General features: G+C 57.9%; 1 protein-coding gene across 2 annotated transcripts in view; it reads right to left on the bottom strand.

Annotated features, from left to right (window-relative positions):
• Positions 1-9,799: 9,799 nt before the first annotated feature.
• The window catches only part of SCUBE1 (signal peptide, CUB domain and EGF like domain containing 1), a 127,108-nt gene continuing 114,972 nt past the window's right edge, over positions 9,800-21,935 (bottom strand). For both annotated transcript variants that reach the window (XM_079938557.1, XM_079938558.1), the window contains 7 exons: positions 20,474-20,635; positions 19,000-19,167; positions 16,925-17,086; positions 15,106-15,303; positions 13,403-13,555; positions 12,939-13,018; positions 9,800-10,781 (listed from right to left, as the gene is read on the bottom strand). In XM_079938557.1, the coding sequence (XP_079794683.1) occupies positions 10,629-10,781; positions 12,939-13,018; positions 13,403-13,555; positions 15,106-15,303; positions 16,925-17,086; positions 19,000-19,167; positions 20,474-20,635 (1,076 nt within the window). In that variant the 3' untranslated portion in view covers positions 9,800-10,628. The remainder of the gene's footprint in view (positions 10,782-12,938; positions 13,019-13,402; positions 13,556-15,105; positions 15,304-16,924; positions 17,087-18,999; positions 19,168-20,473; positions 20,636-21,935) is intronic.

The raw sequence follows: 21,935 nt of genomic DNA, 5'->3' as shown, positions 1-21,935 counted from the left end.
AATCTTCCACTGATTGACGTTTGGGTTACCTGCAGCTTTTTGCTTTTGTAAACACGAGGATATGAATATTCTTGTATGTTTCCTGGAACACATGTGTGAGAGCTCCTCCATTTATACCTAGCAGAGTTGATCCATATCCTCTCTGACTCTTACTACTCTTATCAGACTGAATTTTTGCCAGCCTCGTGTCGCAGTGGTATGACCTTGTTGTCTTCATTTATATTTCTTCTTCTTTTTTTTTTTTTTTGCGGTACGCGGGTCTCTCACTGTTGTGGACTCTCCCGCTGCGGAGCACAGGCTGAGGACGTGCAGGCTCAGCGGCCATGGCTCACGGGCCCAGCCGCTCCGCGGCATGTGGGATCTTCCCGGACCGGGGCATGAACCCGTGTCCCCTGCATCGGCAGGCAGACTCTCAACCACTGCGCCACCAGGGAAGCCCTGTATTTCTATTTTTATTAATGAGGTTGAGCATCTTTTCAACTGCTAATTGGCCCTCCCGTTTCTTCTTTCGCTCTCTCTCTTTTTTAAAGTTGAGGTGCTGGCCTTTTCTTCTTATTGCTTGTACGGTTTCTTTACATAATCTGGATACTAATCCTTTGTAAGCTAAACATGTTGCAAATGCCTTCTCCTGTCTGGCCTCTTCTGTATGGTATCTTTTCAAGAAAAGAACTTTCAGGACTTTCCTGGAAGTCCAGTGGTTAAGAATCCGCCTTACAATGTGGGGTCGCTGGTTCGATCCCTGGTTGGGGAACTAAGATCTCCCACACCTTGGGGCAACTAAGCCTGTGTGCCGCAACTACTGAGCCTGCATGCTGCAACTAGGGAGAAGCCTGCACACTGCAACGAAAGACCTCGTGTGCTGCAGCTAAGGCCCGACACAGCCAAAAATAAATAAATAAACATTTTAAAAAAAGGAGAGAACTTTCAAAAAACATTTTTTAATATTTATTTATTTAGGCTGCTCCCAGTCTTAGTTGCGGGATGTGGGATCTTCATGGCGGCATGCAGAATCTTTTTAGTTGCAGCATATGGGTTTCTTAGTTGTGGCATGAATGTGGGATCTAGTTCCCTGACCAGGGATTGAACCCGGGCCCCCTGCATTGGGAGCACTGAGTCTTACCTACTGGACCACCAGGGAAGTCCCAGAACTTTCAAATTGTAATGTAGTAAAACTTGTTCATCTTCTTTATTATTATTATTTTTAATACATTTATTTACTTTATTAATTTTTTTTGGCTGTGTTGGGTTTTCGTTGCTGTGCGCGGGCTGTCTCTAGTTGTGGCGAGTGGGGGCTACTCTTTGTTGCGGTGCGCGGGCTTCTCAATGCGGTGGCTTCTCTTGCTGCGGAGCACGGGCTCTAGGTGCACAGGCTTCAGTAGTTGTGGCACGCAGGCTCAGTAGTTGTGGCGCACGGGCTTAGTTGCTCCGCGGCACGTGGGATCTTCCCAGACCAGGGATAGAACCCATGTCCCCTGCATTGGCAGGCGGATTCTTAACCACCGCGCCACCAGGGAAGTCCCTATCTTTTGTTTAATTGTTGGTACTTTTAATGTCTTGTTTAAGAAATCTTTCCCTCTTAAGTTCAGAAATATATATTTTCCAGATCTACAAGTTGTCAAGTTTTCCTTTCGTATTTAAGTCTTAATGCATCTGAAATTGATTTTTTGGGGTGAGGTATGGGATAGGGACCCAATTTCTTTTTTTTTTAACATATGGATAAGCAATTTTCCCATCATTGTTTACTGAAAAGTCAACTCTTCCCCAGTGACACGTCATGTACCGCTGTCATCCCAAATGTGTGCAGGTTTCTTTCAGGCTCAGTGATCGTCAGTTGGTCCGTGTGCTCATCTCTATATGAAATTCATCCAATTTTCATTTCTCTAGATTTTAGTAGCACTTGATTTTGGCTTGGGTTAGTTCTTTCAAATTATCCTTCTTCTGCAGAAGGGTCTTGGCCATTTTTAGCCATTTGCTTTTCCATACACACTTTTGGGAAAGTTTTGAATTACAGATTCAGTCATTAGTGGTAAGATGATTCTAATTTTCTATTTCTTCTGTGTCATTTGGTTAAGTTAGGGTTTTTCTAGGAATTTATCCATGGTATCTAAATTTTCTTTTTTTCAACATTTTTTAATTAAAAAATTTTTTTGGCCTCACTGTGTGGCATGCGGCATCTTAGTTCCCCAACCAGGGATCGAACCTGCGTCCTCAGCAGTGAAAGCGCAGTGTCCTAACCCCTGGACCACCAGGGAATTTCCTTTGGTATCTAAATTTTCAATCTATTGGCAAAATATTATATATACTGACCCTCCCAGAACTGCTTTAAAATGTGAATTTCATTTGTGCAAATATATTATGTATTTAATCTCTTAATCCTAAAATGGAAAGGAAAAGCAACAGATGGCATCTACACTTTATATGCCAAGATGCTCTCTTAGAGTTTGGAGAGAGTCTGGGAGCAGCGTACTGTGGACCAGGCCAGTTCCAGACTGAGGCAGAGCTGGAATCTCCTCCCCAGTCACCACAGCTCACAGAGCAAGGCCGGAACAAGCTGGACTGTGGGCCTTCTGCTCTCTTAGAATCTGGAATTCACCTTGGATTTTGGAATCTGGAGAATAAGTAAGTCCACGCTCACCACCCCATTTCTCTTGCATTTGTGGGCTGCCCTGCTTCTCAGCTCATTTTTCAGTCCAAAGAGCCCGTATCTTTTGATTGTGTCTTCATGGGAGTTTTGGTAGAAATATCGTGTGTTGTGTGCTCAGAGGATGTCATCATTGTTTTCTCCCTAAAATTAAAAAAAAAAAAAACTGTGGTAAAAGATACATAATATAACATTTACTATTTAAGCCCTTTAAAAAAATACAGTTAATCAAAAGATACATGCACCCCAATATTCATTGCAGCACTATTTACAATAGCCAGGACATGGAAGCAACCTAAATGTCCATCAACAGAAGAATGGATAAAGAAGATGTGGTATATATATGCAATGGAATATTACTCAGCCATAAAAAGGAATGAAATTGTGCAATTTGCAGAGATGTGGATGGACCTGGAGACTGTCATATAGAGTGAAGTAAGTCAGAAAGAGAAAAACAAATATATAATATCGCTTATGTGTGGAATCTAGAAAAATGATACAGATGAACTTATTTGCAAAGCAGAAATATAGACATAGACGTAGAGAACAAACATATGGACACCAAGAGGGGAAGAGGTGGGTGGGATGAACTGGGAGATGGGGATTGACATATATACACTACTATGTATAAAATAGACAACTAATGAGAACCTACTGTATAGCGCTGGGAACTCTACTCAGTGCTCTGTGGTGACCTAAATGGGAAGGAAATCCAAAAAAGAGGGGATGTGTGTGTGGGTGTGGCTGATTCGCTTTGCTGTACAGCAGAAACTGACACAACACTGTAAAGAAATTATACTCCAATAAAAGTTAATTAAAAAAAATATAGTTGGGCTTCCCTGGTGGCGCAGTGGTTGAGAGTCCGCCTGCCGATGCAGGGGACACGGGTTTGTGCCCCGGTCCGGGAGGATCCCACGTGCCTGGGCCCGTGAGCCATGGCCGCTGAGCCTGCGCGTCCGGAGCCTGTGCTCCGCAGCGGGAGAGGCCACAACAGTGAGAGGCCCGCGAACCGCAAAAAAAAAAAAAAAAAAAAATATATATAGTTAAGTGGCATTAACTACATTCACATTCTCGCGTAGCCATCACCTCCAGCCATTTCATCTTCCCAGACTGAAACGCTGTACCCATTAGACGCCAACTCCCTGTTTCTCCTCCTCCCCAGCCCCTGGCGACCCCCATTCTACTTTCTGCCTCTGTGGATTTGACTCCTCCAGGGACTCATAGAAGTGGAATCATACGGTGTTCGTCCTTTTGTGACTGGCGTATTTCCCTCAGCGTAACGTCTTTAAAGTGCGTCCATGTTGTAGCACGTGTCAGAACTTCACTCCTTTTCAGGCTGAATCAGATTCCATCGTATGGATAGACGCTGTTTTATTTATCTCTTCATCCATCGATGGACACTTGGGTCGTTTCTACTTTTTTTCTTTTTTTGCGGTACGCGGGCCTCTCGCTGTTGTGGCCTCTCCCGTTGCGGAGCACAGGTTCCGGACGCGCAGGCTCAGCGGCCAGGGCTCACGGGCCCAGCCGCTCCGCGGCATGTGGGATCTTCCCGGACCCGGGCACGAACCCGTGTCCCCTGCATCGGCAGGCGGACTCTCAACCACTGCGCCACCAGGGAAGCCCCGTTTCTACTTTTTGACTATCGGGAATAATGCCCCTATGAACACGGGTGTACAAATATCTCTTCGAGACTGCTTTCAGTTCTTTTGGGTACATTCCCAGAAGTTTCCTTAGGCTTTTAAATCACTTCATTAAACCAAGAAAAAAATCTGGTGTTTATTGTGTAATTTGGGATATTAATATCATTTATAAAATTGTTCTTTCTCCTGTCGAGTGCATGGTACCAGAGGGTCTCCACATTACTGAGAACAGTGGCTATTAGCCTTTTTGTGGTTCTAGATTTCTTTGAGAATCTGATGAAAGCCATGGGCCACATTCCCAGAGAAACGCATGCATGTGTGCTCACAGGCACGCGCACGCACACACACACAGAACACTGATTGTGCATCTAATTTCAAGGGGTCCCAGATGCCCTGGTGCTCACTGACCGTGACCCCTGTGTAAAGGAACATCTCTCCTTTCATGATGACGGTCATGAGGAGAAATGGGATTTGAAACGCGCAAGTTTCACTTTCTGGGGGCTCATTTAGGAGCCCGTTTCCTAACTTTGGGTGTCCTCCACACGCACGTCTCCAACTGCTGCTTTGTGTGCCGGAAGCTTTCTGTAGCTCCTTTACTTTCAGTCTTCAATACAGCCAGGGAATTTCTGAAAAAACGGTCTGATTCCAGTTACCTTTTCCACCGGCCTCCGCGCCCCCTACCGCCTCTGTCCTAACCACTGATGAACGAGAGGAAGGGGCAGTATTTAAGTTCATTTCCTGTTTATTATTAAAGTGATTTTTCACAAATGTTTAATTACATGCATATGTATGAACATGATGGAGAAAACAAAACTTGGAATATTTGAGGCAACTAAAATAGAAATGTGGTTACATTGATATTTGTCGCCCTTGCAGGCAGAGAGATCGCCAAAGCGCCTGTACAGTACCGCCAGCGCCTTCGCAGAAGCCCAAACTGAAGGCTGCGAGGACGAGGGTCAGCGCTGCGGTCCCCCACCCAGCCCCGCACCGCCCCCAGTGGTGTTCAGACAGCCTGTTTCAGGAGCCACATGGGCTGGGTCTGCTCACTCAGACTGTTTAAGGTTTTGAGCTCAGTGGAATAAGAAGTTTCCCTGCAGATCTACGTGGCCTCTGGACTGAAATACAAAATACCTGGCATCAGCCAGCTTTCCCTTTTTTCCCCTACTTTTCCCCACGCCTGTCCGCTGACGAGCTGGCAGAAGGGCAGGTAGGGGAGGGGCACTTGGCATCTTGCAGGGCTGTGCGCCGGCCTCGGCTCAAGGCACCCAGAGCCCCCCAGGGTGAGCGCCGAGCCATGGCCCGGCGTACCGGGCAGGCTCAGTTTGAACGGAAGTGACCTGTCCACCCGGGGAGAAGGCAGAAGGCCGTCTCTCTCTAAATGAGCTTTTAGCGCTTGTTCCAGAGCGGGGAGGTCACTAGGTCCACACCCCCTCCTCCCTCTTGCCCTCTCCTTCATGTCCCCCCAGCCCGGGCCCTCCACTGCCAGGCTGCTCTGCTGAGTTTCCCAATCTGTAACATTCAGTGATCAGCATTTCACAGGGGGACATTTCCTACTTTGGGATTAGACGGGCTTGGGTTTGATTCCCAATTCCATGAGTTCCTAACGATTCGCCTGGGGCCTGTCGCTGGGCCTCCCAGCCTGAAGAGCACTGAGCACGTGCACATGTTATGGGGCTGAGCCCCGGGGGGTTTGGCGGGGGGCGGGCGGGGGGGACGGAGGCGACTCTGGCCCTTCATTGCTTCCTGTTGAGACTTGGGGAACAGACAATTTCAGAGACTCCATCCAGGGGCTGGGAAGCCTCAGGGAAACAAAGGGGCCTGCTCTGGGGGGCCATCCGTGCAGGCTGCTAGGAGGGGGCGTGCGGCCACGCCCATGTCGCCTGGGCCCCTGCTGGTCTGCATGGAGCCAGGCGGGCCGGCCCTGCGGCTGGCGCATAGTGAGTGCTCAGGACTCACTGCTGCAGGTGACGTGTGGGCGGTGAGGGGCAGGGGCAGCCCTGGAGAGCAGCAGCTACGTGCTCGGTCTCCACCTGTGCGACGGGCAGTGTCCCAGACATCGAGTCCCTCTGCCTTCGGCCTGAATGACGTCGGCTCGGCGCCGTTGCCCTTGTCCGAAGGGCTGAGCTGCCACCACGTGGATCTCTGGTGAGGAAAGGGGTCCCTGGTATAAGACGCAGTTTGCCAGGCTGACAACCCCCCAAGCATGCATTAGAGGAGGCAAACGCAGCCACGGTCCCTGGGTGACGAGAAAGGAGCCCCCCTTCTGGAGCACTGACCGTGCTGGGTGCTGGCAGCGGGCGAGGTGTCGGGGCGGAGACCAGCGTCCTGGGCGTGTTGGCTGGGCTCCGGGGTCCGCAGTCCTGGCTTGTGCGCTTCTCTCTCCGCCCGGCTGGCTGCAGCTTCTCCTACGAGGTGTCTTTCTTGAAGTGTAGCTTGGTGACCAGGCTCTGCTCTGCCCCTCCTGCAGGTGCCCTGCACCCCACCCGGGGTCCTGGGAGGCGCGGGAGGGAGGGATGGCCTTCTCCTGACGGGAGCGCTGGGCTCTGCCACCTAGGCCTCCATCACCTTTATCTCTGTGACCAGAGGGCTTTTCAGGGCATCCTGTCAGCCCCTGGGCTATGGTCTCTCTGCCTTTCTAGGAGCCTAGCACACAGTAGGTGCTCAGCAAACTTTTGCTAAATGACCCAACTTAGTTCAGTCTCTTAGTTTTCAGCTGGGGCGGCGGAGGTGCTGGAAGTCTTATTCGGCCCCTGAAATGTCACTTAGGCCCCTGCTCCAGCTCCAGCAGGCGGGGGCGGGGGGGGGGGCGGGCTCTTGTCGTGGAAGAGGGGTGACCTTGGCTGTTCTTCTGGGAGAACGAGGGTTCAGGTAGGAGAGGTGGGTTTGTAAGAGGTGTGGGGAAGAGGGTCTCCATGGGCCATCGCTCTCTGGAAACTTCTTGGCCTGGGGTCTCAGTTCTACTCTATCTGCGTGTCCCAAACCCATGGATGGCAGGAGGGAAAGCTGCCCGAGGCCACCACCTCGGGCCCCACGGCCTCCTCCAGCCTGTCACCACAGAGGCGAAGAGCTGGGCGGGACTGAGGAAAGAGGCCACCAGCCCTGGCAGGTGCGACCTGCTGTCTGACCCTAAACGGAGAGCCCCGGGGGGAGGAGGGGGGCCAGCCCCGCGCAGCAGCTGCAAGGCACAATCGGGGAAAAGGAGCCTAGTTCGGGGAAGCAGATGAGGCGACTTCAACACTCCCTCGCTGAGGGCTTGGCCACTAGACCTGAGCAGATGCCTTCCCTTTCCTGGGCGCATTTCCATGGAAGCAGAGTGTGCCAGGAAGTGCCCAGCCCACGGGGCAGAGGTCACTCAGTCTCCACTGCCATCCCTGCAGAGCTGCTCCGGTCGCCCCAGCCTGATGCTCTGCTGGGCCAGAACCAAGCTCATCAGAATCGCCAGGCCTTGGCCCCTGCTTTCAGTCCTGGCCAGCGGGCAGGCTTTTGCTTCCAGCAATGTGTTGCTTAGCTCCTTTCCTTGGCGTTTATCAACTGGCTAGCCCCTGAGGGTCCGTGCCAGGCAGGCCCTGGCTGGGATGGGTCTGCGGCTGCTCAAGGCCAACGTCCCATCCAGGAGTGGGATGTGCTCCTTCTGGCTCAGCCCCTGGCAGCTCAGGCCTTCTGCTCTCCTGTCTCGGCTTCTGTCCTTCCTCAGGACTCACCGCATAACGGCCCTACCTGGGCCAGTCCTTGCCCGCCTTCCCTTTTCTCTCCACCTCCACCTGGAGCCAGGTGGAATAGCCACCTTGTGTCAGGCAATCTACCATCTGCGTCCACGACACAGAAACACGAAGAAACAAGCTTTGTTGTCCGGGTAGATCTCCTGGGACCACCAGGCCCCAAAGTGTGGCGACAGCTCTGCGTTTAGTAAGTGGGACCCCCAGGGTTCCCAGCGTGGGGCTGAGGGCTGACGAGGTTCAGGAAAGACCCCACCCCTGGACTCTGAGTCCCCTGATGGCGCGGCAGGTGGCTTTACTGGGGAGGGAGGGCTGGATGGTGACAGCAGGCGGCTGGTGAATTTGGATTGCGGGCTCCCTGGCACTCGAGACGGTGCGGGGCCCACGTCTGCACTGCCCCGTCCTGCTCTGCCCGGGAGACACGGGGCACGGTCTGACCACAGTGGTGGCGAGAGCCGTGGATCGGGGTGGAGCCACCGAAAGGGTGGGTAGGTTAGTGGGTATGTGGGTGGCAACTGCCGGAAACCACCCAAAGGAGCAGCAGGAAGTGTTCAAGAGAGATGAGAGCTCTTTCTGGTCCCCTCTGGATCAAAAAAATCCTTTTTGAGAGCATTAAAAACCACCCCCAAAACCAAAAACCCTTCCCAGTGCCCTCCCCTGGGTAGCTATTGCTGGGGGCCGATTCCGGAGGACACATCTAATTTCTGGGGAGGACCAGGGGCTTGACGCGGAGGACAGGCCTCTTTCTGGAAACTGTGACTGGCCTTCAAGGACTGTGACCAGGGGAGGGGCAGTGTGGCCTGGACGGGGCTCCCCAGCTGACACTGCGCTACCGGCCAAGTGCAGCGCCCTCCCCACTTGAGTTGGATTTTGGAAGAGAAGGTGCTGACAGCAGCATTAGTCAAGCTGGGGACCCGCCGCTGAGGACGCAGGTAACGGTGGTGAGGAACTCCCGAGCGCCGAGCCCCGCTGTGGACTGTAAAATCCGCCCTGACCTGTTCACCACCCAGCCCGGGACCTCCAGGCCTCACGCCCTCAGCGCCACAGCCATTCTCAAGGGCGTGCTCATCCCTAGCGGCACGCGTGGGTCTGGGGCGAGGAGGAAACCACCTAGAGGCGACCAGGACGGGTGACGGGAGTTCGTGTGAGGATTCGCCCGTGTTCTTGGGATTCTAAATGTCTGTTAACCCTAAAGCCACAGAGCACCTGCGTGTCCCGCGGCTGGTGGCAGCAGCAGCGTGGCAGTGGGCGAGGCCGCGGCCTGTCGGAGGTCCTCGCTAGCTCCACCCCAGGCCCTGGCTCCTGGCTGAGTGGGACACGGTGCAGCCCGGTCACACTCCAAACTTTGCTTCTTTACAGAGAGACTGTGAGGGAGGCCACAGGGTGCAGCAGAAAGAAGACGGCACCGGAAGCCGGGCCTCCGACAGCCGGGCTGCCTCTGCCGGGGGCGGCCCCCGTCCCGGGGCCCGTTTTCCTCCCTGGGCCCCGGTGCTCAGCACGGCCTGTGCTCAGGGGCAAAGCCTTGCCTTCCGGTGGCAAGGGTCCTCAGCTCGAACTCCACGGTCACGGCCTCGGGTCAGACACAGGCCCCTTCTAAAGTTTACCACGGGGCCCCGTGACCCCAGGAAGGGGTCCCAAGGGACACCGCTTTCCACTGCATTCCACTGGAGGGCAACGTGCTGGCAGAGCGTGGAGCCCAGTCCCCCAAGCGTTTGTACTCCACCGCGTGTCCAGGGCCGACCTGCCTCACCCCCGGTCTTGGAGGCTCCTGGCCTTTGTAAACAGACGTGGCAAGTGCTTGGAGGAGCAGTTTAATCGGTCAGGGAAGCCAGCGACAGCTGGGAGAAGACGGGGCGATTAATATTTACAGTTGCTAAAGAGAGTTCTCCTAAAGTACCCACAAATAGAAGTATATATATCTTTATCTTTAGATTCATATACACATAGTACTTAATTAGATGCTCTATCACGGGAAAGCAGAAATCTACAGTTTCCTCTCCCAGCACCTCTTTTCTGTCCCATCACAGAATCCTGAGAGCCCAGCCGCACTCGCCCGTGTCCTGGGCCCACGGCCAGAGGAGCTGGCGGGTGTGGACGCCCCGCCGGCATCGACACTGGCTTATCACAGCCCCCAGACGAGCCTTCACCACCCCTGCTTCCACGGCCTGGCCTCCTGTCTTGGATTCTGCCTTTGAGAGCCCCCCTGAGACATGGCAGCCATGCCCCTCTCTCCCCTGAAGCACCAGGCAAAGGGCACGTGCAACCTCCAAAGGTCAGCTCTGCCCGGGACCCGCCTGGGTGGTGGCCGAGCGTCCTGGGTCCGGGTGGCGTCCGCTGGTGCCAGCTCAGGAGAGGGCGCTATTGGTGTCCTGGAAGGAGCAAGAAAGGCTGCCTTAAGCAACGTTTTCCCACGGGGGCGGCATCAGAGGAGTGCAGCCGGGCTGGGGTCTCTGCCTGCATATGTGGTCTCGCCCGCCACGGGCTGGCCAGCGATTCCTGAAGGGCAGACGCCACGGCGATTCCCAAGGCAGCGTGGAGGCCCACGGAGCCGCCTTTAGCTTCGACTGTGGAGGGGAGGAGCTCTCTCCTCCCCGGGTAGCCGGCACCCCAAGCAGGGCAGCTGCACCAGTGTTATTTGTAGGGTCGCAGGAACCGGGACACCTTGGAGCGCAGCAGTTTGATGAAGGACCGTGGGAACATCTCCTTGGACTCCTGGGCTGTGTACTTGAAGTAGTTCTGGGGATGCGCCAACACGTCGAAGAGGGCCTTGATCAGCTTCTTGTCCTGCAAGACACGTGAGGCCAGGGTGAGGAGCCTGGGGCCAGGCTGGAGGGCCCTGGCCGCTCGCCTCTGCGATGCCCGGCGCCCTGGAGGGGCCTGAGGGTGTCTGCAGGGATGGCGGAAGGGGGAAGAGGCTGGGCTGGCTGGTGTGTTTCAGGACCCTACAGACTCTTTGCCACGAATAGCTTTTCGGTTTTAATAGCCTAATTGGTTTTTTAATAGTCTATTCGTTTTAACTCTTGGAGTTCCAGTCACATTTTATCTTAAAAGGGTGCGCTGCAAAAACACAACAGCCAAACCCCCCAGGTTGAAAACCAGAGCACACGGAGTAGACAGCAAGGCTTTGGAGGCCGATAGGCCGGACTGGAAACCGCAGCTGCACCATCTCCTCCCTAGTGCCTTAGCCCTGGGAAAATGGCCCTGCTGCTCTGACCTTGAATTATTCATCTGAATGACGGGGTGATGATCCCTCCTCTTAGGGCTGGGCGGAAAAGGAAATGGAGTCTTGAGAGCCAAGAGCCTGGCCCAGGGGTGCTCGGCACAGGTGTGCCGCGAGGGTCCAGGCGGCCCACGCTCAGGCGCAGTCACTCACCAGCTGGGCACCCTCTGAGAGCCCAGCGTCATCTGTAAAGTGGGGCGATGCCACCCTGGAGGAGACCCTCCAGTGACCGGCAGCCACCGCACCGCGTGCTTCCTGCCCCACGAGCTCATCGTCTCAAGCGGCCGTCTTGGGGTGTGACTCGTCCCGGCGTGTGTGAGCGGGCACACACACACACATGTGCACGCGCGCACACACACACACTCCCTCTCCCCTGTGTACACATGCACCCACGCCCTTGGAGACACTGGTGGAGCTCCTCCCATGTGCTGGGTGCAGTGCCAGGTGCCGGGGAGAGTGCTGAGGGGGCAGCCCTGTGGTTCCTTCCCCATGCGGGGGGGACGGGGCCCAAATAATCACAGGACAGACCTAAACTGGCAGGCCTGACGGCCAAGAAGGGGGCCACCTGGGGCCCTCAGAGCGCAACCTGGCTCGGGAGGCCCAGAGGATAGGACGCAGCAGGGACGGGAGGACGTCCACTGAGGAGAGGATGGGGCGAGCGTTCCTGGGAGGCCGTGGCCAGTGAGGTGGGGAGCGGAGGCCTGAGAGCCGCCGTGGAGGCAGGTGGTAGCCGTGCCAGGCTGGGCCTCGCTGGCCAAGGCTTGGTCCTAAGAGGTGGGAACACTTCTAGCTCTGAAAAGATGCTCCCAGCTGCAGGGTGGAGCTGAGGACAGAGGGCCGGGGCGAGGACGAGAGAGTCAGGCACTGTCAACAGGACAGAGTCGGAGAGGCCAGGACGACCCTCTGGTTCCCACTAAACAGACAGGTGCCTGAGGAGGGCGACGAGGGGCTTCGTGCCCCGAGACCCCCAGGTCTCATCCGGGTAGGGCAGCAGGGGGCAAACCTCTTGGCTTACAAACTGCCTACTGTGTGCAGGAGTGCTCCAGGCCTGGGCTCGGAGACTCTGTGAGCCATCCCAGTTTCTCAGACGCGAGGCGGGGCTCAGACAGCTTGCCTCAGACACCCAGCTGGGAGGTGGCAGCTGGAGCAGAAGTTAGCGAGGGACTGGCCGGCCCCGCTCTTACCCTCCACGCCACCCTCGGCTCCCAGGCCGGGGGTGCTGTCTGCCCAGGGCTGGGCCGGGGCCAGAGCCCAAGCCGATCCCTGAGTCTGGCTCCTCACGGTGACAACCTGGGCCCTGACCTGGCCTGTGCCCGCCGTGTGACAGCCACAGCCCCCAGATGACTAGGTGGCTCTGCTTCTCAGGACGTGGGCGGGATGAGGAGGGAGTGAGTCCCAGAGGCAGCGGAGGATTCTCCTGATTTTAAGAGACCACGCTGTCGGGCTCTCCCCATTTCACAGATGAGGAAAGTGAGGCCAAGAGCTCACAAGGAACCTGCCCACAGGCATGTCAGCAGGTCCTGGGCTAGAAGGACACATGCACTGGACCAGCCCTGCCCCTGGCCGCCTGCTCCCATCACCTTCTCTTCTCCTGTTATCACTCTCCTCTCCTCACTTCTGTGCAGGGCTGGGGTTGGGGCTGGGGGCAGGGATGGCCCTGGATCATCACAGGCCACCATCGCAGGATTATATGATCCCTTCCCACAGGGACGCTCACTCACTTTCAAAATTTCCTGGTGATTCTCCGAGGCGTAGAGCCGTCCATCGCGGACGATATCTTCTATTAACTTCTGGTAGTCCTCTGCGAAGGCCGCCGGTGAGGAAGGGAGGAAGGTGAGGGTAGAGGCTGAAGGCGAAAGTCCCTCCTGCCTCCTGATCCCGTTAGCCTCGGCCCTCCCCCAGGGCTTCAGACTGCGTGCCTTTGTCTCCTCCACCCACACTGGTCTCCTCCAGGTTTGATTAGCTAGAAAACCCCTATACAACCCTCAAAACCCTGCTTGGGTAGCACCTCCCTCTGAGGCCCCCAGACACCACTAATAGCTCCCTCATCTGCACCACCCTGTCCCCGTTATGGGCCTGTCTGGACCCCACAGTCCCCCAAGGCTGGAGCTCCCTGAGGCCGGGGAGGTGTGATTTGTTTCGTGTCCCCAGGGCCAGCCTGGGTGCGCAGTGGGGCCACACTCACCGTCGTAGGTGACATAAGGTACTTGGAACCCTTTGCCGCTGTTGCCTTCATTGGATTTGAATTGGATCCAGAGCTTCCTGGAGCGGGAGGTGAAGGCGATGGGCCTCTCGTAGGTCTGGCAGGTCTCATAGGTGGTGATAGAGGTGGGTGAGGCTGGGGGCGGGGCAGGGGGTGGAGGCACGTCATGGTTGAGCTGCCCCAGATCCACAGCTCCTTACCCGGTCCCTGACCTCCTGCCACAGGCCTCTGGCCTCCCCACTCAGTCAGCCTTCCAGCACCCACAGCACCCAGTCCCCCAAACACTCCAGCTCTCCAGTCCCCGCACTTGTTCCCTCGGTCCCAAACGCCCTTCCCGACCCTCAGCCCCAGTTCCTACTTGTCCCCCTGAGACAAGTTTCTGTGCCCCCTCCTCCAGGAAGCCTCCCTGACTGCTCCACCCCCACCCTACTCTGTCTCCTCTCTGCTCTGTGAACACTGGACTACAGCCCTTCTCTCTAGGGTTGTCACTGTCTCCCTGCCAACTGCTCCTCAAGGACAGGGCTCATGCCTGCACCCAGCACAGAGCCGGGGCTTGGGTGGAGGGTCAGTCTCCTCTCCCGGTGAGCAGATGAACAAGGGTGAGCCTGCTGACCCCTGGGGTGCCTGGGGCTGTCCAAAGGGTGCCCCACTTCCTCACTGCTCCCTGGGGGAGCTTTCCTGAGGTGTCCTCGAGGTGGGAGAGGCTGGCCTCCCTAGAGCTCAGCTCTGTGGACAGACAGTGGAGGGGAAGATGTGGACTAGGGAGGCTGGTGATGGGAATGGGTGGGGGATGGTCCTGGGCTGGGCTCTGACTGGCTGTAGGACCCTGGCCGGGTACCTTGCCCTTCTGGGCCTCCCAGGCCGCCCATTCACACGCTGGGGGCCATTTCCTGCTCATCAGCTGCGCTGAGTGGGCGGGGCAGGCACCTGGTAACAATGCAGCGCACAGTGGACAGGCCCTGCCCCCTCCCCGCCCCCCCACGCTCCTGCTCCTCTGGCTGGTCTCTGTGTATCAGACACATCCCAGGCCCCGGTGGGCGGACAATTTTTGTGTCTGTCTCGTTCCCCTCCTTCTTCCCTAACATTCTGACCTGGGGCTTGCTCCCTGGGGGCACTGTGGCCTTACCACTGCAGCAGCGAGGTCCCCAGCCGAGGCACAGGCCATAAGGGGTTCTACCCAGTCCCTGGGGGCGTCTCAGGGCTCCCCACCTTTCTCGCTGCCGTGGCCATTTGGGCATGTGCTCGTGCCCACCCACTGCTGAGGGGCTGGCCCGTCACCCAAAGTCTCACCCGGAGCCCCCATGGGGGTGGGGAGCTGGGACGCTGCAGCTCACAGAGCGGGGGAGCGGCGCCCTGTGTGAGTGCCCAGGCTGGCCCTTCACCACCCCTCCAAGCACAGAGGGGGAAGAGGCCCTGTGGGGCAGGGGGTGCTCCTGGGGGCTCACCCTGGGCGGTGTGGCGGGATGCGGGAGAAATGGGATGAGAGACAGACTTGTGGTCAGCATCGAGACCACACCTGACCAGGTCCTGATTCCCACACTTAGGACACACCCTAAGCTCTCCGGACCTTTCCACACAGCTCTGGAAAGCCCAGCCCCTGCGGTCGGAGGTGAGTGCCCCGCGGAGCTGTGCCGCGGGGGAGGGGTGGGCGTGTGGTTGAGGCCTCCCCCCTGGACGGCACGTACCGCTCTTCCTCATGACCAGGACGTCGCCACACCCGTCCTCGATGGGCAGGAAGATCTCGGGGACCACGATGAGGATCCTGCGCTTGGGGGGCGGCGAGATGTGCCACACGCACTCGGCGTTGGCCGGGTAGTCGCCAGGGTAGTTGGGGGACTCGATGTAGCCCGTGTAGTCGCCAAGCTCGCCGCCGCAGTGCTGGTCTGTGGGCACCACGGCCCGTGCCCTGGTCAGGCCCGGCTGGCCCTCAGGGCAGGGCTGGTAGGTGCTCCGCCCCCTCTTTGGCCCCCCTCTACCCGGTCCTCCCTGCCAGCAGGCCAGGCTCCAGGCCGGTCTTCCCTCGGGGACCCCTCAGCGGGGGGCGGGTCCCCGTTCCGTGTTGGTTCTCGGAGGCCCAGCCCCGGGTGCCTCCTTCCTGGGCTGCCTCACCTGGACCTCCGCGGCCGGGCCTCGTCCTGGCCTCCTGCCTGGAGCTGCTCGCCCCCCCGGCAGGCGCGTCCATGCCCCTGCCGCTGCCAGCTCCCCGCCAGCCCGCGCTCTCCTCTGTGTCTCAGCCGAGGCCAAGTGCGCCCCAACGTCCCCTTTCTCTCCACTCACTCGTCTGTGCAACCCTTTGTTCCACATCCCCTGCGTGCCCCCCAGGTGCCAGGTGTGGCCCTCCCCAGGGAGCAGCAGGCTCAGGGACCAGCAAGAGACACGCTTCCCCACCTTTGCAAGTCTAGCTAAGCCGTGCATCCTCAAAGAGGCCAAACGTGACTTTTTTATGAGCTAAACGGTTCCTAGCTTAACTGCATAAAGGAAGTTATGCAAAGAAAACTGAGTGTAAATACTAAATACACGTCATCTTCCCACACATTTACCGAGTGTAGATACTAAATACACGTCATTTTCTCACACATTTTCATTTAAAGATTTCCTCGCATCAAAATTTCTGGGAAACGTTTCATTTTCACCTTATCATTCCAGAAGCTTCCCTCCCACTTTTCCCCCACTTTTCCTCATTAGGACGTTTAAACACTTAAAACCCTGCTATGCTGAGCTGCGGCAGGAGGCCGCGAGCCCAGCGGGGGCAGCCCGGGCAGAGGGGACGGCGTCCACGTCGAGGATTAACTCTCCTTGACGGGCCATTAGGCTGTTCCAAACGTGACCAGCAGCCCAGGAAAGGAGTCACTGGCTGGAAAGTGATTAGGGAAAGGGTAAAATACCAGAGCGTAGGCCCTAAAGGGCTCTGAAAGGTGAATGAGAAATCCCTAAAGACAGCACCCTCTGGGTTAGGCCCAGACGACTTGCTGGCGAGGGGCTCGGAGATCTATTTCCCAGATTGTCTTACGCTGCCACGTTTCTTTTGGCTAAAACGGGGCTTCCTACAGACACAGGGCGGCCGTCTGGTCTCCCTCTTCCTCCTGCACCCTTGGTACACCCTGACCATCCTGCGCCTTCAGAGCTGCAGGGTCTGGCGTGGGCAGCTGCCCCACAAGCCTCCTTGGCAGGGGCCCTGACTCTTCCCTCCACAGACCCAGAGCCTGGAGTGGGGCCTGGCCCGGCACTGAGGCGCAGGTGAGCCACGGGAACCGATGAACGACGGCGCGATCAGGTCGCCCCGTGGAGCGCAGGGGGCTGGCCAAGCCGGCCGCACCTTCCACACCACAGGGTGTCCCACCGAGTGCATGTGCGGATGTGACGGGCCAGGCAGGAGTCACCGGCCTCCCGGTCTGTGTCACCGCGGACACGACCTGAGGTCAGGACTCCCCCTGCCCTCACAGCCTGCCCCCCGTACCCTCCCTGTACCCGCAGCTCCTCGGCCGTGGGAAAAGCAGCACCTACTTTTGCAGTGTGTGACGTTGGTGGAGCCGTCGAAGTCTGTGCTGGTGTTGCCAGGACAGGTGATGCAGTGGTTCTGGCCAAACTCGGGCTGGTAGGTGCCGACAGGGCAGCGGATGCACCGGTGGGTGGTGGTATTGTAGTGGTGGCCGGGGGAGCAGTGCACTGTGGTGGGGGGGGACCGGTGGGAAAGGGCAGGCGGCATTCTCCCCGGGACTCCCTGCCCTTGAGGGCTGACTCAGCACAGAGTTCAAGGCCCCTCCCCATTGCCCGGTAACCTTCCACCACCTGCGCCCAGTCCCTGAGTGGCCGACCCATCTGCTCCCTGCCCCTGCCCGCAACAGTGCAGGGTGTGCCGTGGACCACGGGTTCTGAGCAGCGAGCCAGGCAGACAGAGCCCTGCCCTGGGGCCAACATCGTACTCCGGCTGCGTGGGATGCCCGTCTGTCCCTCCACTGGGGATAATAAACGGAAAGTGAGATGCCGTAGGGCCGGCTGTGGAGGGAGGCGAGGGAAGGCGGCATCGAGGGGACCGACGTGGAGACCCGAAGAGTGGAGCTGGCCCGGAGGTGGGCCGTGTCTGTGCCAGCTGTGGCCGGAGCAGAGGTCAGGGGCCACGGTGAGCGCTGGGCTTTCCTCTGAGAGAGGAAGGCCACCTGGAGCTGCCCCGTGTCCCCGGCTGCCGCACTGGGAGTGGGCTCTGGGGGAGGGGGGAGCGGAGGCCCAGGCAGGCCAGGCCAGGGCCATCGGGGAGGGGTGGCGGTGGCCTGGGTCAGGGTCACTCTGCGTCTGTTTATTATTTTATTTTATTTTTGGCTGCACTGCGTGGCATGCAGGATCTTAGTTCCCCGACCAGGGATCGAACCCATGTCCCTGGCAGTGGGAGTGCGGAGTCTTAACCACCGGACCGCCAGGGAAGGCGCAATCAGGCTGTTTAGAAGCTAGAGCTGCAGGGGCTGCGGACAGACTGGGTGTGAGGTGAGGGGGAAAGAGCACTTAGAGTGACGCCAAGGCTCCCGTGAGCACCTGGCAGGAAGAGCCGCCGTGCACCAGAGGGGAGCCTGGACCTGTGGAATCTGAGATGCTTGTTAGATACGATGTGGAGCTGTGGCCTGGCGGGAGGGCAGAGTCCAGTTCAGGGGAGAGGCTGGACGGGGAACAAGCTGGCGGCACCCGTGCAGAGATGCTACCTAAAGCGAGCAGATGAGTTTATCCAGACTCGAGAGCAGCGCGTGCAAGGGGCCTGGGACGGCCCAGCACTTGGGGGCGGGGCTGCGGGAGGCCGAGTGGGGCCTGGGGCCCAGGCGGAGAAGCGGCAGGAAGAGCACCCCAAGGGGGCCACGTCCCAGTCTCGGGAGACGCGGACAGAACTGACTTGGGCTCCAGCAACTCAGGGACCCTGTGGGCCGCCTTGATGGGAGCAAACGCTGGGCGGGCGTAGTGCGGTGACAGTCGGACTGACTGGCGGGGATTCGGAGAGAATGAGAGGAGAGGAAGTGGAGTCCAGACACTCCTTCTGCGAGGCTAACGGTAAAGGGGGGAAAACCCGGCAGGAGCCAGGGGGAGGTGGGCTGGAGAGCTGGGGAAGGTTCAGAGTCTGCATGTCGGGCCATCAGCGAGTGGGGAGGACTGTCCCTCTGTAGAGAGTTGAGCCTGGGGCGGCGGTGCAGCTTCGGTGGTGTGGAGGGGAGGAGGGGCCGCACTGCAGGGCCCCGGCAGCCCTGACGACCTCTGACCTCTGACCTCACCCCACTGCCCCTCCTCACCTTCCTCCCCTCCCAACCTTCCTCCCAGTGCAGCTCAAAGCCTCCCCAGTGTCTTGAGGAGCTGGCGGCTGGGGGCTCAGAGCTCCGGGCTGGAGCCTCAGCGCCTGCCTGGCTCTCTCATCCGAGCCCTCAGGCAGGCCTGTGCTGGACCCCCGCCGTCCCTGTCCTCGTGTGCAGCACAGAGCTCGTCACCAGCGTCCACTGCTTGAGGCTCCAGGCTCCTCCTCTGACCGTGGAGGTTTGCCAGGGCAGGAAATGAGGGGCATCCAGGGAAACTGACCCCGAGCGGAGGGGTGGGTGGGGAGTCCTCACCTTTGGCCTCACAGTCTTGGAAGGCGGCTGTGCCCTCGTGCTTGGTGAGCAGTCCCCCTCCGCAGGGGAAGCAGCCTGTGCGCCCAGGCTCAGGCTGGTACGTGCCCACGGGGCAGGCCTGGCAGGGCCGGAAGCCGTCGGTGGAGAAGAAGCCTGGAGAGCACTGGCCTGCAAGTCAGAGGTCACGGCTCAGGCTCTGGGGCGGGGCGCCTCGGTCCAGGCGCGGCGCTCAGCTCAGCCCTCGCCTGTCCTGGGAAAGGCACCAAGGCACCGGGGCGGCGGGTCGTGGGGGAGGAGTGCCCTGTGTGGTCTCGGTCAGGCCTGGCTTTTCCCCTCCCACCAGCTAGAAGGGCCGTGGGCTGAGAAGTGGCCTTGCTCCAGAACTGAGAAGTGTGGACACCACATGTGGAGGTGGGAGGTCATGGAGGCCGTTTATTTAGGGGGCTTCGCCCAGGGGGCGGGCCACACTGTCTTCACATGAGGACCTGGGGCTCTTAAGCTCCAGGCTGATGCTGCCTTGCCTATCTGCCTGGCTGGGCCTGAGCGGAGGGAGGGGGTTCTGTGAGGTCCCTAGGGCACAGCTGGGACAAAGGGAGGAGACAACACGTTCCAGCAAGATGTCAGGATGTAGAGGGTATTCCGGCACTGAGCAAGGCATGGGTTTAGTGCCCTGGAATTCTCTGCTCCCCCAGTGGCCTCTCTGTGCTCTCTGACAGGTACTACCTCCCCTGGGGCACAGACCACACTCTCCTGGAGGGGACAGGGGCCAGCCTGCAGGGACTCAGGGCTGGGCTCTGATCTCTTGTGTCCCCCAGAGAAGGCTGGAGGTCTCCGCCACCCTAAGGGTCCCACTCCCCAGCACACCTTTCCCCATCCATTCTCTTGGGTGAGCCCCACAATGGCCCGGGAAGGGAGGCTGATGGGGGGAAGGCTATAAGCCCATTTCACAGATGAGGTTAAGTGGGGTAAGTAAATGGAAAAGCTCTTTGCAAACCAAATTGTGCTCGGTAAGTTGAAAAAGGGCTCTGCAAACCGTCCACAGGCCAACTGTAAAGGTCTCTGTGTAGAGCCCATTCTCCCCAAGTATCTGGCCGCACTCCACAAAGCTTCCGACAATGATGGGTGCCCCGTGACGTGTCACGTGTTTGGTCAACTATAAAGCACTACGTACCTCCGCTATAAGCGGACCTGTAAATGAGCAAGTGGTAAACTGTGAAGTCCTTTCCAACCTGCATGGTGCAGTTTTAAAGGGCACCAAGTGCAGCCCAGCGCCGGCTCACCGCCGTGCACTCTGACACATGACGCACTTTGTAAGTGCAGCTGCGTGGAAGTCCTGACAGGCTCTGGAAACGGCAAAGAGCTTTACAAGAGACCACAAGGCACCCGGGCCTTTGCCTTGGGAACCTAGGTGGAGACAGGAGGTGCCCTGTTCCCCCACCCCCGGCTGCTCTTTGCAGGGAGGGCCCCTACTCGCCTCCACACTCGGATACGTTGCGGGCACCGGCCAGGCCGAGCCCGTCGCTGCTGGGGCACGGCGTGCAGCTGAGCTGGCCGTTCCCGTCCTGGTAGGTCCCCGGCGTGCACGGCACACACTGGCCTGGCTCTCCGCTGAAGTAGGTGCCAGGCCCGCAGGTCACTGCGGAGGCAACGTGGAGAGACTGCTGGGGGCAGAGGTGGGGAGATGCAGCCAGGCGGTCTGGCCGTCTGTCTGCTGGTGCCTCAAGCCCAGGCTCTGCCCTTCCACATAGGGCCCAGCTCTCGCCCTTGTGGCTCCAGGGGCACAGAGGGGCCCAGACCCATCCCAGAGGAGCCAGGCGGTGGTCATCTGTGAGGACCCTGTCCTGGTCTCATGCGCCCTCCTGCCTGCTGCCACTCAGGGTCCCCTGCAGATCCCTCGCCTCAGCCCTCTCGTAAGTGTCTCTGCAGGGACTTTCGTCCCCTCTCTGCTCCACATGCTGCCCTCCAGCCCTGGGCCCTCGGCCTGTGTACCAACGGCCTCCTAGATGCCCCACAGTCAACTTCATCCAAACCACGCTCCCCTGCCGGCTCCCCCTTCCTTCCCCGTGAGGCGGAGTTGGCACCTGAGGACGTGGGGCTCAGGTGCAGAGGGGCTGGGGGAGCGACAGGGGCCTGGGGGCTGAGGATACAGAGATGCTGGGCTGAGGAGAGCCAGTGTGGTTGGCTGCATTGGCCACGTAAGCAAAACTGATGAGTAAGTAAGGGAACTGACGGAGAAAATAAGTTAAGGAGAAAGGGAGCTGAATGCCTCATGGGACAAGATATTTAGAAACATGGAAAAATAACATGAAAAACAAGTTAGAACGAATACTGAGGTACTGAATTGGAGGTACAGGTATGAACTCATGGTTTTATAAAACACACACACACACACACACACACACACACAGAGCTACAGGAATAGCATAGGTACATAGGTCTCCAGGTAACATATGCATACCTATACTTTCTAGTTCTGTCCAATGAGAGGGCAGTGACACTCCAGTAGCAATGAGTACCTCAGCTCTCGCTTTCTACACACTCTCCTCCTCTAAAAGGAACAGGGGTCCTTGGAGTTTTGGCTGATTCCAAGGCAGGGGAAGCACAAGCTGAGTCTGAAACGTCTTTAGTGCTGGACACTCAGTGAGTGACGGAGCTGCGTCAAAGGACACAGGGGCCGAGCTGATGGGGCGCCCACTGGCTGAAGCGGGGGCGATCTGAGCACCGAACTAAGCCACGTTAGGAGTGGATTACAAGCCAGTGAGGAATCTGTGAGTCCACACTGACATAAATGCATAGGTATATAGATACATGCCAACATGTGGGAGAAGGGAAAGCTCTCTCTTGCACTAGAATGCTAATAAATGTAGGAGGGATGATAGAAGTAGAGAACACGGCTTGGCAGCAAGTGTAGAGGTGGCTAATTTGGCGGCTGTCAG

Source organism: Stenella coeruleoalba (assembly GCF_951394435.1).
Source record: "Stenella coeruleoalba genome assembly, chromosome: 11".
Taxonomy (NCBI): Eukaryota; Metazoa; Chordata; class Mammalia; order Artiodactyla; family Delphinidae; genus Stenella; species Stenella coeruleoalba.
Note: the sequence above shows the minus strand (reverse complement) of the source record. Positions and strands in the feature narration are given on the sequence as shown.